General features: G+C 23.8%; 1 protein-coding gene across 4 annotated transcripts in view; it reads left to right on the top strand.

The window, feature by feature from the left end:
- The window catches only part of LOC135949434 (very low-density lipoprotein receptor-like), a 439,308-nt gene that overhangs the window by 93,403 nt on the left and 330,571 nt on the right, over positions 1 to 15,334 (top strand). For all 4 annotated transcript variants that reach the window (XM_065498994.1, XM_065498996.1, XM_065498995.1 and 1 more), the window contains exon 2: positions 1,545 to 1,682. In XM_065498994.1, the coding sequence (XP_065355066.1) occupies positions 1,545 to 1,682 (138 nt within the window). The remainder of the gene's footprint in view (positions 1 to 1,544; positions 1,683 to 15,334) is intronic.

The following is a 15,334-nucleotide window of genomic DNA, read 5'->3' as shown; positions in this document are numbered from 1 at the left end:
CAAGTGATAGCTTTTAAAAGTTTACCTTTTAAATTTTATATAATTTTATATTTTAAAACCAAAGTTTTGGTGTTTATTAAACAACATGATTTTCTCATTAAAATCCCATGATAAACAGCTCCAAAAAACCCACCGAAAAATGCTTTTATTTTTAGAGGTAAATTTTTTTTCCAGAACATATTTTTCCTTTTTGCCTTTATTTAGATTTATTTTGAGAACAAAAATTTTTGTTGAAATAAACTTTTAATTTAAATGAAAATAATTTATAAATATGTTTGAAAAGTAAAGCTTTGTGGCAAAAAGAAATTGTTTGTGGCTTTGAAAGACAGAGGAAAAACCTATGCCAAAAATAAGTTATTTGTACATAAAGAAAAAGATAAAGTTTGAATTAATGGTTTTTAAATGAAATTATAATAAAATAAGTTACAAAGCAAGGGTCTGCTGCTATTATTTCTCAATGTAATAAAAGCAACTTTTGAATACATTTAAATATAAATTGTTCAAAAATAAAAAATGTTTAAAAATAAAAAATGTTCAATACTTTTTTCAATATTTTTTTTTTATTTATAGAAAATTTAAAAAAAAAATTTGGGAATTTAAAATTTTTTTATTTTTGGAAAGCCGCATTTTATAATATTAATAATCAAGAAGAAAATTAAAAAAATTTAGCTTAGAAACCGAGATATAGATTTTTAAAGTATGAGGAAAATGAAATTGTCGGGTAATGCATATAACTCAACTTCTCCACCAATTTTGTTTTTTTGCAAACTTTAAATTTTCATATCTTGTGTTCGAAACACAATTTTTTTAAATGTTTTTGTTATTATGAATAATGTCGATAAATAATAAAATTTAAAATTAAATTTTTTTTTTAAAAATATTCAATAAATTTTTTTTAAAAAATTTTAATTTTTTTTTTTGATTTTTCTAAAAAATTTCTTATTTGTGGAAAGCAGCAATTTATAATATTCATAATAAAGAATAAAATTAAAAAAAATTTTGCATAGAAACGAAGATATAGTTTTTTTAAGTTTAAGGAAAATGAAATTGGTGGGGAATGCATATAACTCAACTTCTCCACCAATTTTGTTTTTTTCTACCTTCAAATTTCTATATCTTCTGTTCTAAACATAATTTTTTTTAAATTTCTGATTATGAGTAGTGGAACAAATAATATAATTTTAAATTTTTTAAAAAAATATTCAATAATTTTTTTAAAAAAATTTTAATTTTTTTAAACAAATTTTAATTTTTTTCCTTTTTGATTTTTTTTAAATTTTTGCAAATATTAACTATCAGGCCAATTATGAAAAAAAATTCCCCGGGAGTTTTTTTCCCTTTTCTCATTTTTCCTATTCAAATTCTATGTTAAAAAAACGAAAAGGGAAAAAACTGTCAGTTTTTTTTTTAAATTATCAAAATGTGCTAGACTAATAATTAGTTTTTAATATCTGATAAACCTAAATTTGTTTTTAAAATAAAAAAAACACACATTATTTAATTTTCCTTGTTTAAAATTTTTATTTGTGTTTATTTTGTTACAGGAATTTTAACCTCAAAATGCAGCGATAAAGAATTTAGATGCGACACTGGTCAATGCATACCCATACGTTTCCTGTGTGATGGTGAATCTGATTGTCCGGATCATAGTGATGAAATGATAACGGAATGTAAATTTAGAGGTAAGTGAAAACATTTTCCTTTTTAATTGCAATTTAAACTATAATCTACACAATAATCAAATGAATATAGGTGTTACAAATTTCAAAGAAGAAATATAAAATACTAGAAGAAATTTTGCCTGAAAATTTTAAATTAACACGAGACCTAGAATATTGAAAAAGTTAAAGGAAAATATTATGAAAAAAAAATTTAAATCCTTTTTTTTTCTTGCATAAATGCATGTCTGTATGATTTGCGCAAAAAAAATTGTTTGTGTAAATACTTTGTATGTAACTTGAGGTTCATAAAGCCTGTTTGAAATAAATAAAACCTTGTTGAGTTGTTTCCTTTTGATAGTTTGCACAAAACAAACTCCCATACTCATTTAAAAAGGCCCAACACATACACACACACATAATTCCAATTGCTTTTTCATACATATTGAGGTTTAAAATTACCTTGTTTGTACAACAAATTGTGGCATACAAGTAAGTATCTGCTGCATAGCAGTCAATTGATCATCGTCAATGTAACACAGGCTTTCATCGTCATAGTCATCATCAACATCATAGTCATGCATTCTTTACAATTTTTTTTATTTTTTTTTGTTTTTAATTTTTATCATATTTACCTATTTGAGAGAGTCTTTTCTCTTCTTTTTTGTATTAACATTCAACTGGAATTTTGCCAGTAGTTGTTGCAAAAAAATACGTTTATACATTTTTAAACTTCCGTTTATGTATGTTTTTTTTTGTGAGAGTAAATTTGTATAATTTTGTTGGTTTTGTATAGCAAAGGTTTTAAGTTTCTCATACATATAAGTAACAACTTCCGCTTTACTATTTACTAGAACTACTACTACTATTTATTACTACTGGTTAATGTGATGCTGTTGCTTTTTTGTGTTTGATGTTGCAACATTAAAGTGTTTGATTACGCCTTTGAACACCTCTCAGTTATAGGCCCAACAAACTAGCACAAGTGTGAAGAAACAAAAGCTCAAAAAAAGACTTTATATTGCACCACTGCTACACATTGTGGCATTCTGTAAAGGAAGTAAATACAGTCCTGTAACATCAAGGAAAAAGTTAAGTAGTTTTTATAGTTTTCAGCAGAGCATTTTAAAGTTTTAAATTGCAATTCAAAATCATAGTAAATGTCAATGAATTGTATGATTTTTATAAAAATTTGGGACAGTATGGAGATTCAAGAAATCTAACTAGTTTTCTTGTTGCCACTGTAGTCTTAACCCAGCAACAGTTTGAATATATATTCGATTTATTCTAAATGGTCATGAATTCAAAGTAATTTTAAATAAAAAAATAAAAGAAACAAAAATAAATTTTGTATTTCTTTTAAATTTTGTCATAAATTTAAATTTTTTAATTAAGAAATTTTCATCATAAATTTCCATTTTTTTAATTAAAACAATTTTATATTTTCTCTAGTTAAAACAAACCTTAGCTCACTATTCATAATCCAAAGGAAAATTTTTTAAAAGTTTGTTAAGAAGCCAAAGATATTAATTTTTAAAGTTTGAAATGCATGACTTCCCCACCAATTTAGTTTCTCAAAACTTCAAAAATGCATATTTTGAATGCTACACACACATTTTTTAATTTTATTTTTGATTTTAAATATATAAATTATTTGCATAATTTGAATAAATTATTCCAAAAAAATTATAGATTTTTTAAAATTTCTAAATTTGGAAAAAAAAAATTTCACTTTTTTTTTTTGCTAAATTTGCTTTTTTTTACAAAATAAAAAAATTTGTAGTTTTCGATTTTTGATTACAACATTTTAAAATTTTCTTAATTTATTTGTTTCTAACAGTTACTATTCATAATCTAAAAGAATTTCTTCTTAGGAAGTTTAAAAATGAATTTATAAGGTTTTTAATATAAGAAATTGGCGGAGAAGTTATAAAACATATATGACTTCTCCGCCAGTTTTGTTTCACGAATCATCAAAATTGAATATTTTCAGTTCTACGCAAAGTTTTAAAAATTTTATTTTTGTTTATAAATAATAAAAATTTAATTTAAAATTCGAACATATTTTTTTTTAAATTTTAGATTTTTTAAAATTTTTGAAAAACTAAATTTTTCTCATTTTATTTTTTAATATTTCTCAGTTTGTATGTAGCAACCACTGAATAAACATAATTCAAAAGAAAATTTAAAAAAATTTGATTTAGCAGCAAAAATATTGATTTTGAAGTTTATACAAAAAACAAAATTTGTGGGGAAGTTATATAGACCAACATAAATTCCCCACCAGTTTTGTTTCTCAAAACTTCAAAAATGCATATCTTTGATTTTAAGCAAATATTTTTAAATTTTGTTTTTGATTATAAATAATATAAAAAACTGCTATAAATTGAACATATTTTTTTTTTTTAAAAATTTAGATTTTTGAAAAAAAAAATTATTGTTTTTTTAAGAATTTTTTCTTAAATCTTAAATTTTTTTCTTTTTAAATAAAATAATTTTAAATTTTCATAATCCAAAAGAAAATTTAAAAAAAGTTAGTTTTGAAGCCAATATATTAATTTTTAATGTAGGAAAAAACTAAAATTGGCAGAAAAGTTATATAACAGCATGACTTCCCCGCCAATTTTGTTTACCAAATTTAGAAATTTTTTTAAATTATATTTTTTTTTTATTGACAAACACCAATGCCAATATTAAAGTTTCCTTGAAATCCAGTCTTTAACTCTACTCATTTGTAAAGCTCATGTTAAATATTAGATTTTTGTGGTTCCTACATTTAGAATTTATGTTTTTGTTAACTAGTCCTGGGTGAGTTACCAATCTTAGTTTGTTATACAAAACATTCAAGCAGTTGGTTTAATTTACAAAAGAAACAAACTAACAACAAAAGGCAACTAAAGGAGAATGGACAAAATTTAAGAAAATTAAAGCATTTGTAATATAAAGCTAACACTACAAACATAAATATTCTTATGAAATCTAAAGTATGGTATTATAAATACACTACTGACACCTTTCTACTCTTTTTATATTCCTTGTTACATATTCCTTAACTTTCTTTTTTCATACTCTTACATAGTACAAAATGTCTATATATGTACAATGCAAAAAGAAAAAACTGAGTAGATTTGGAGTAAATCTCTATGGTAATATTAAATAGATTTAAAACCATTTTATTGTTGTTGCTACAGTAGTTATTTGTATTTTTGTAACTCCCATTTTCTTTAGTTGTTGTGGAAAACCTGCAAGTAACCATTTGTTAAGACAAATAAAACGAAAATGTTCATACATTCATAATGGTTTACACGTGATTATGTTAAGGAATGCTTTTTTCGTTTGTTTTGCTGTTAAATCTTACACAAAATGGGCAAAAGCTTTAACTTCAAAGTGCTGGTAGTGGAGTTTAGCATTGTACGAATTACAATATATCACTTTAACTTTCTACGTATTGAGGCAGGATTATATGATGTGGGAGAAGAGAAACCTTAATTTAAGGTTATTTTCAGCAAATGTTTTTAGTTGGTTTCTTTTAGAATTTTGTATGAGAAAAAGTAAAAGTGTTATATATAAATAGTGAGATTTGTTATGCAACTGAAATTTAATTTTTGTACAAATTTTATGCTTAAATGAAACTGATCATCATTCTGACAACAAAAACACACGTAAATACTCGAATTTTTATTTATCTTAAAAAACCACAATATAAATGAAAATGAAAAGAAGATGAAAACAAAAACTACAAGAAATTTGCCGATAACAAAAAAAGGCCAACTAAATACAATCAACGCATAAGCACAAAAACATACACAAAAGCCAAAAAAGAAATAAAAACCTTACAATAATACTTCTCGAAATGAATATTTGTACACATACTTACTCGTTCCACACATAAAAGGACCTCTAACTCAAACAACAATTACATTTCCTGTAACATACACACATAAGTGTATGTCTTTACTTCACATACATACACATCCACTTGTAGTTTTTAGACAAAAAAAACAAAAAATTCCCTCAAAAACCCACTTGACTCTGAAGTAGTGTATAGTATTTGTATGCTCCCCACCCTACTGGGATTAGGTTTTTGTCTAAACATTTCACAGTGGCATTAAAAATTTATAATTTCTATATAGGCCACAGAATCGATTTAAAGCAAGAATTTTTGTTATTTTTTTAAATAATGCTAATCGTTTTTATTATTTTAAAATAAAAAGAAAAATTAAAAAAAAAAATTTTTTAATTTTCCAGAAAATTAAATTGTGGGAGAAGTCATATAAGTTAAGACAACTTCCCCACCAATTTCGTTTTTCGAAAAATTCAAAAAATCATATTTTGGGTTTTAAGCTATTTTTTTAAAATTTTCTTTCGGATTATAAATAGAATAAATAAAAGTTTTTATTTTTAAATAAAAGATTTTGAAAAATTTCAAACTAAATTTTTTTTTATAAATTTAATATTTTAGAGGTTCTGTATTTATTTGAGTCGGCCTACTGTATTCAGCTTGTTACAGTTTGCAACTCCGCAGTTTTATTGTGTATGCTTTTTTATGATTGTTGTTTTGTAATCATGAAAATTTGTGGCCTTTTGAAAATTCATTTTGAATACCAACTCTTATGCACACATGTACACTCACATCAGGCCTATACAATAGTTGGCCAACACTACTTAACACGGGCACACACTATTACAACAGCCCAATAAAGCAAGCAACTGTTTGCTTAACAAACATTTGAATTTAAAGCTGAGCATTCACACTAAGAGAAAAATAGGGATCAAATAAATAAATAAATACAAGGATATTGCAAAATCTAACAAATTAAATAAAATAAATGATTCAATATCTACAAATATTGGAAGATACTACAGAAAAGTTTACTCAGTTAAGAATAGGAATAAAATTAAATTTCATTCATCTATTTCTTTGAGTGTCTAAACATTGACTCCCTTTTTCTCTCCCCTATAAATTCCTTTCTTTTATCATTTATTTTATTTCCACTTTGTGGTCAAATCTCTGTGGTACAGAAAATACAATTTCAAAAAAAAAAAAAATACATAAGAAAGCAAAACAGAATTTGTATGCAATGAAAGAAGAAAAAAAATCATGCAGAAATAACCAAATTCTTTATAAACATTTTGACGCTTAATTTTATATGTTTGTGGTCAACTTAACAAAACTATTTGCATAAAACGAAAATTAACATAGAAAAATTATTAATTTTATGCCACATTACAATAGAGCTAGAGGGATTAAAAGAAAATATTAAAAGTTTTCACACAACATGCGAAATAGGAAAGGGGAAAAAAGCAACGAAAATCCCTGATGACACATTGATGTGAGCAGATAATATGAAATGATAAGCTGTGTAAATAAAGCAAATAATAGAGTGAGAAGTAGGAAATGAAACAAATGAAGTATTATAAACAATATAAAAATTAAAAAATGGAAATTTTCTAAGAATAAAATATAACTCCAAATTTTTTATAAACTTAAACAAAATTTTGTTTGAATTTTCTGTAGATTAAGATTTATTTTAAAAAAAACATTTATCAGAATTTCTATAAAATAAAAATAAATTCGAATTTGTTTAAACAAAATTTATTTTGAAAATTCGCTGAATTTTCTAAGAAAAATTTAAATTGTCTTAATTTGTATCTAAGAAAGTTTTCGAGATTAAAAAAGAATAAATTTAATTAAAGACATTTTTTACAAAAATTTTAAAAAATCTAAAATTTTTTCGAAAAAATTTGTTTAAATTAGTAAGGTATTTCATATTATTTATAAACAAAAATAAAAGTTAATAAATTTTGTTCAAAAACCATGATATGCATTTTAGAAATTTTGGGAAACAAAACTGGTGGGGAAGTCATGTATGTTATATAACTTCCCTGTCAATTTCGTTTGTTTGCAAACTATAAAAATTCATTATTTAGCTTCTAAATAACTTTTATAACAATTATCGATAAAAAATCGATTGAAAAAAAATAAGAAACTTATTTGCGTTTCTTATTTTTTTTCAATCGAAATTTGAAAATTAAAAAAAAAATTAACAAAATAAAAATTTTTGTAGATTTCAAATTTTTTAATTAAAAATAATAAAAAACGACAATAATTTTTCGTCGAAAATTTTAGAAATTATTTTTTTCTAAATCTATTTTTTTAACATTTTAAAGAAAGAAAAAATCATGTGTTTGTACGTTTAGCTTTCTGAAAGGACATTTAACGTTAATGCGAGTAAAATTAAAATTGGCTCATTTAATGGAACGAGCCTCCTCAGCCCTATACAACAAACATGGCCATTTTTGAAGAAAAATTTTAGATTTATCTAAAAATTTCTGAAAACGTTAAGCCCAGATTATAAAAAAAATATTATTTTTGGAAGGCCCTATATCTTATTTAAATGAATCAAAAGTAATTAAGATATCACTCGGTAAATAAAGGCAGAGCGGCCTATTTTATGAAAAAACTAAATTTTTGGAACATATTTTCCGCGATTTAGGAATTTCGGTTTTTAAGTTCAGACAATGGAAAAAGTTATCAATCTATTGATTAAAAGACCTTTCGAACTATGTATATAAGTTCTAAATTTATTACGATAAAAACCAAAATATGCATTTTTGAAGTCTGAGGAAACAAAACTAGTGGGGAAGTCATGTTATATAGCTTCCCCACCAATTTTGTTTATTTCAAAATTTATAAATTCATAGTTTGGCTTAAAACAACATTTTTTTTTGTAATTTCTTTTAGATGATGCTACATATAATTTAAAATTTAAAAAAAACTGATTTTTTTTTAAAAATATTTTTTGTTTGTTTTTGAAAAATTTAAAAAAAAAAATATTTTTTTTTTTGGTTTTCTACTATAAATATTTTTAATACATTTTATAAATAATACTTTGAATTTTCCAAAATGTAAACTTTTCCAAACTGGGCCACCTATAAAGTGTGTGCCAAAATTCAATTTTGAAACACTCTTTACTTCACTATCTACTTCTTTTTTTTCTTACCCCTTTTAGTTTTACCACTAAATTACCTTCAATTATTCATTTCTATTCTTGGTTTCCTTCTAATACTATTCCCCTTTTTTGTTCGCATAATATTCAATTCCAATTCATTTCAATTTTCCTACTTTGGATATAAAAATTTCGTGTAATAAATTTTCAACATTTTGTCTTGTTTTTTTTTCTTTTTTTTGTAAATCAATTTAACATTTTTTCTTTCAATTTCTGTTTTTTTTTTCGTACACCATTGTAAAGCTATTTATAAATTTAACTCTTAATAGAATCTGAAAAAAAAAAACACAAATAGATGGGAGCTAAGAGTAGAGTACTCTGGTCGTACGTAGTATTAGTAGTTGCAGGGAACAGAAGAAAAAAAAATCAACTAAAATGAAAGATGAATTTGACACAAAACTACAAAAGAATAAATGAGGAATGTAAGAGAAGAAAGGCAACTGTTTTTTTTCAGAGAAAAACACTCTAGACAATTTGGATATGGATGAATTTGATTTCAACAAAATATGCAACAGGTTTCAGATTCATCTCATTGCTGTAAATTAATTTTAAAAAATCTAAAAGTCAGTTCCCACCTTGGAAGAATCCAACAGGATAATTAAACAGTCTGTGAATAGTAATAAAAAACCTACTACATTTCCATGCTCTAAACGATAACTTCCACTGACAACCTGCTGACATTTGACCAAATTAGTATGTAATCTAGGGATGAGTCTTTTTTTCATAGTTTTTATTTGTAGCATACCTTAAGGATTTATATTTTTTAGTCAAGGTTTTTAATAAACTTGCTATTCTTACCCTATTTAAAGTTATTTTAGTATATTCTCCATGCATTTATTTGTATATTCGTCCATGCATCCATTTGTCCGTCCCTCGGTCTCTCTATATCCCTATATATATCATCATGCCTGAAAGTACACAAAACATGAGTAGTTTTTTTTTGTTGGTTTATTTGTCGTCTTTTTCTTTCATTCTTTTTATAAATTTTTAACAAAAAACATTCCAAATGCATTTAAAAAAAATTGTACAGGGGGAAAATAGAGCAGAGCTGAGTCGAGAACCAGCAACTGAAACTGATGAATATTTTTTTCATTATTTATTTTTTATTTTTTTTTTTCTGTTCTGTTGCATTTCTGCTCTCTGTAACAATTTAATGTACAATTGAATGATTGCTTAAAAAATGGAAAATGAATGAATGGATGATGGTTTGGATGAATGAATGAAAAAAAATTTCCAGGAGAGAAAGTACACACAAAAAGTTGTAGTTAATTTCTTTTTCTATAGTTTTTTTTTTTTGTTGTTTTTATTGTTGGCAGTTTGTCGTGGCAAAGTGACACAGTAACCTGAAGATAATTTTAATTTAATGGAGGTAAAGGAAGATAATAGATGATATACAGGCATCAGGAAAGGGTTTTAGGAGTGGAGACTTCAAAAAAGAGATGCATTGAGGTTAAATAACACCGTTTTAGGGGATATATGGCATGAGGCACAGTGTTGTTGCAGTCACATGTCGACTACATCAGTATCATCAGCTACAAGTTTTTTTAAAAATTATTTTTTTAAATTTACTCCTTTTTAAGATCTACAATTTTTTTTAAAAATTTACAACAATTTAAAAAATACTACGTTTTTAAATTTACCGTATTTGTAAATTAATTGTTTATACATACATAGCTTCAATTTACTACTTTATAACTAACATTTCTTTTACATTTTACTACTTTTTAAAATCTACTACATTTTAAAAATTTACTACCATTTTTGAATTAATAATTTTTAAAATCGAAAATTTTTTAAAGTTACTCCTTTTTTATATTTACTTCTTTCACAATATAATTGGGGGATTCAAACGGTCTACTATTAGGTCGTATTGTCATAATGTCGCAAAATATTTTTTTAGTTTTAACAAATTCTTGTTGTGCTGCAAACAAAAAAGTGTTATTTTATGACAAACCAATAAACATAGTTGTAAAAGTCTTATTATTTTATAACTTTCTTGTTTGAAACCCAACAAAAATTTATTTAAACTAAAAAAATATTTTATGACATTATGACATTACATTAAATATGTTTAAAATTTACAATCTACTACATTTTTTTTTAATTTACTAATTTTTAATATCTACTGCATTTTTTAAAAAAAACTTTATTTATAAATTTTACTACTTTTTGAAATATACTACTTTTTAAAATCAGCAACTTTTTTAATGTTACTTCTTTTATATTCTTACTACTTTTCCAAATTTTTATTTTTACCACTTTTCAAAAACCTTCTTCATTTTCTTAATATACAATTTTTAATATCTCTACTGCATTTAATTTTTATTTTTTGAAATTTACTCCATTTAAAGATCCACTACTTTTTCTTGAAATTTACTACAATGTAAAATATACTACATTTCTAAATTTACCACCTTTTTTAATGTATTAATTTTTATTCTTCAAAAAGAAAAAATATAAATAACATTTTTTTTTTCAAAAATTAAAAATATTTAAAATTTTTTGAAAAAATAATTTAAAATTTTAAAAGTATTTTATATTATTTATAATCAAAAATAAAATATAAAAAATGTTGTTCAAAAACAAAGATATGAATTTTTGAAATTTTGAGAAACAAAACTGGCGGGGATGTCATGTATGTTATATAACTTCCCCGCCAATTTCGTTTTTTTAAACTGCAAAACTTCATTATTTAGCAACCTTTAAGAAAAATTTTTTTTAGATTATGAATAGTTAGTGATTTCTACATACAAATTAAGAAAATCTAGAATTAAAAAAAAAAAAAAAATGATAAAAAATTTTTTAAAAAAAAATTTACCAAAATCAAAACTTTTGTAAATTTAAAATTTTACAATTAAAAAAAAATCAAAAACTACAATAATTTTAAAAATCTTTTTTTTGACATTTAAAGAAACAACTTTGGAAAATGTTCAATCAAATTTTAAAAAATATCAATACAATATAATCAAATATAAAATTTGAAAGATTTGGTTTAAAAACCAAGATTTACATTTCTGAAGTTTTGATAACTACCCTATTTTTCAAAAACTAATTTCAAATTAATTTTTTAAATTTACTCCATTTAAAGATCTACTACTATTTTTAATAAATTTACTACAATGTAAAATATACTACGTTTTTAAATTTACCATCTTTTTTAATGTTTTTTTTTTATTTATAGTTTAAATTTACTACTTTTTTATTTAAATATTTTTTTTAAAATCTACTACTTTTTTAAAATTTACTACTACTACTAAAATTTGTTACTTTCACTAATTTTTAAAATTTATAACTTTTTTTAAATTAACTTCTTTTTTGAATCTACTACGTTTTAAAAATTTACAGCTTTTTTTAAATTACTCCATTTTCGAAAAACTTCTTGTAAAAATCCACTACTTTTTAAAAATCTATTACTTTTTTTTTAAATAAACTACTTTTTTAAAATGAACTGCTTTTTGGAATCTACTACGTTTTAAAAAACTACTACTTTTTTACTGCATTATTGAAAAAACTTCTTATAAAAATCCACTACTTTTTAAAAATCTACTACCTTTTTAAATATACTATTTTTTTAAAATTAACTACTATTTTGAATCTACTACGCTTTAAAAATTTACTACTTTTTTTAAATTTCTGAAAAACTTCTTTTAAAAATCCTTTACTTTTTAAAAATCTACTACCTTTTCTAAACATACTACTTTTTTACAAAACACCTTTTTAAAATCTATTTCGTTTTAAAATTATACAACTACTACTACTTCACAGCTTTTCTATCTTGTCTAGTGCTCAATTCTTCTCTAACTCCCTTTTATGTTGCTGGCTTACTCTGAGGAACTTATGTTAATTATTTTTCCTTGTTTCATTTCTTTGTTTCTGCAAATTCCATAATACCTGGTTAGTGCCTGTATTTATACAACAATTTTCCCAGTTTCATTTGTTGGTTATACGCCATAATCTTGAACTCTTTGTGCCAGTTTTTAGATTTCATTGTTTTTTTTTTTCTTTTCATTTGCCTACATTTTGTTCAAATTTTCTGTAGGAAAAATGAAAAACTTTAAAGGAACAAAGAAATGGAAAAAAATATTTACCAAAATTTGAAATTTTTGTTGTTTTTTTTTTTGTTTGTTTGTGCCACACATTCATACAACTGGAACGGTAGTTAAACATTCATATGCAAATGCCTGCCTCAGATTTGGTTGAAAGATTTGCCGAAAAAAAGAACTAGAACAGTAAAATATAAATAGAAAGGACTGTGAAAGAGTTACATTAGGAGAGTTTTTTTAAATTTGTAAATACTTTCTTGTTGTTTTTATAGAGAGTCCACTGTTCTTGCATTGTGTTTATTTGAATATGCAGCAAAGAAATTACTCTCACATATAACACAATGACTGGCGATTAGGAAATCTTTTGTGGCAAAACTCTTTTTAAATTGCATCACAATAACGAAAGCAACATCATAAATAGTGATGATGGTTGGGTATTGGTGGCAGGTTGTTGGCGTTATTATGAGCACAATGGGATTAATTGCAACAATGCCTTGTATTTTTTTTTTTACTTTTTTCATATTTTTGTTAACAAAAATAGAAATGCATAAATTATGTTAGAATTCATTAATATACATTTTTAGAATATTTCGTGGCTTATATACAAATTTAGGAAATTTTTTTTTCACGTAAAAAATCTGATATTGAATTTTCAAATGTGGAAGTTACTGATTAAAGAATCTCCACTGCTGCTAGTTTTAGTAATAGTTTTTCTCTAACCCTCTTTCAATTTAGCTGATTCTTGTGTTTTAACTCAACCTGCTACTATTAAACATTCAACTCTTCATTTTCTCCATATACTTTTCTTTTTATTATCACCCAACCAAATATTTGCCATCTAAGTAAATATTTGATTATCAAATTTTATTAGCCAATATTTTATGACTACAAACCAAGTAAAAATTTGCTAAAATCAGCAATTCAATGCGATTTTACTACCTCAACTATTTGCCATTGAACGCTTCAACATTTGCATTTGAATACAGCAGAATATTTGCTCCAGCATATTTAAAGCAACAGTTTTTTTTCTGTTTGATTATGGCTGCCATAATAAAAACTCAATTGCTAGGAAATTTTGTTTAACAACTTAAAGAAAATTTGTTACATTTTGTTTAACAAAAATTGCTCTTTAAAATTAAATTTAAATTGAGATAACTAACTAATTTGTTTAATTTATAGCCTTCACCATGAGTGGCAAGGTTATTCCGTTAGAAATTTCTAATTTCATTTGCGACCTCATTAAATATATATATTGCGGATCGTTATAGACAGCGTAGACGATATAACCATGTCCTTCTGTATGTTGAAATCAACCTTCCGTAGCCCCCGAATAACTTCATACCTCAATAAATCCGCTATAGTTCCGGTTGGGATATTTCTAAATTTACCATCTTATTTATTACTTTTTATTGATAGTTGAAAGAAAATTCTTCTTCAAAAAAAAAAAATTTAAATTAAAATTTTTTTTTTCAAAAATTTAAAAAAATCTAAAATTTTTTTAAAAAATATTTTCAAATTAGAAATGTATGTTATATTATTTATAATCAAAAATAAAATATAAAAAATTTTGTTCAAAAACCTAGATATGCATTTTTGAAGTTTTGAGAAACAAAATTGGTGGGGAAGTCATGTATGTTATGTAACTTCCCCGCCAATTTCGTTTTTTGTAAACTTCAAAAATTCATTATTTAGCTTCTAAACTACTTTTATCAAACTTTTCTTTTAGATTATGAATTGTGGGTGATTTCTACATACAAATTAAGAAAAGCTAAAATTAAAAAAAATAAAAACGAAAAAAAAAATTTTTTAGAAAATTTAAAAAAAAATTTAACAAAATCAAAACTTTTGAAAATTTAAAATTTTTCAATTAAAAAAAATCTAACACTACAATAATTTTAAAAATTGATTTTTTAAATATTTAAAGAAGCAGTTTTGTAAAATAGTGCCGGTTCGGATGTTATTTAAAATAGAGAAAATCGGCGTATAAATGGCTGAGATATAAGCCAAAGACAACGACTATATCGATTTTTGACCTTTTCAGGGTTATTAAGTCATTAATTCATTTCAATTTGGACCTACAATGGGTTAAAATCGGGAAAAATATTTTTTAACCCGATTTCTTTTGAGCAAAAAAAAAATTTTTTACCCAAAAAAATTTGTTTCCCTAATATATATTAAAATAATTAATTTAAAAATATTTTTTTTTAATTTAGATTTTTTTTTAAATTAATTTTTTTTCAAAATTTAAAAAAATTTCCCTAAAAATATTTTTAATTTTTATTTTAATGTATAATTTGGTGAAGGGTAAATAAGATTCCATACGGCCATATATAGCTCTCTTACTAAATTTTCATAAGTTTTTATTAGACAATTTCTAATAAGTTTTTTGATTTATTAAAAAACTATTTCCTTAAATTTTGATGAACATTATCATTAATTTCGCATTTAACTAACACCTTCAAATTCATTAATCTAAAACCATTTCGTTGTCCTTTTCTTCATTATTATTATTAAGTTTCGGAGATAATAGTTTCACAAGTCTTAATTTTTGGTTTTTATTATCCTCTATTGTTGTTTCTATTTTAGCAGTTGTTATAGTTTGGTTGCTATTTCTTTTCATGCT

Source organism: Calliphora vicina, chromosome 1, assembly GCF_958450345.1.
Source record: "Calliphora vicina chromosome 1, idCalVici1.1, whole genome shotgun sequence".
NCBI classification, from domain to species: domain Eukaryota; kingdom Metazoa; phylum Arthropoda; class Insecta; order Diptera; family Calliphoridae; genus Calliphora; species Calliphora vicina.
Note: the sequence above shows the minus strand (reverse complement) of the source record. Positions and strands in the feature narration are given on the sequence as shown.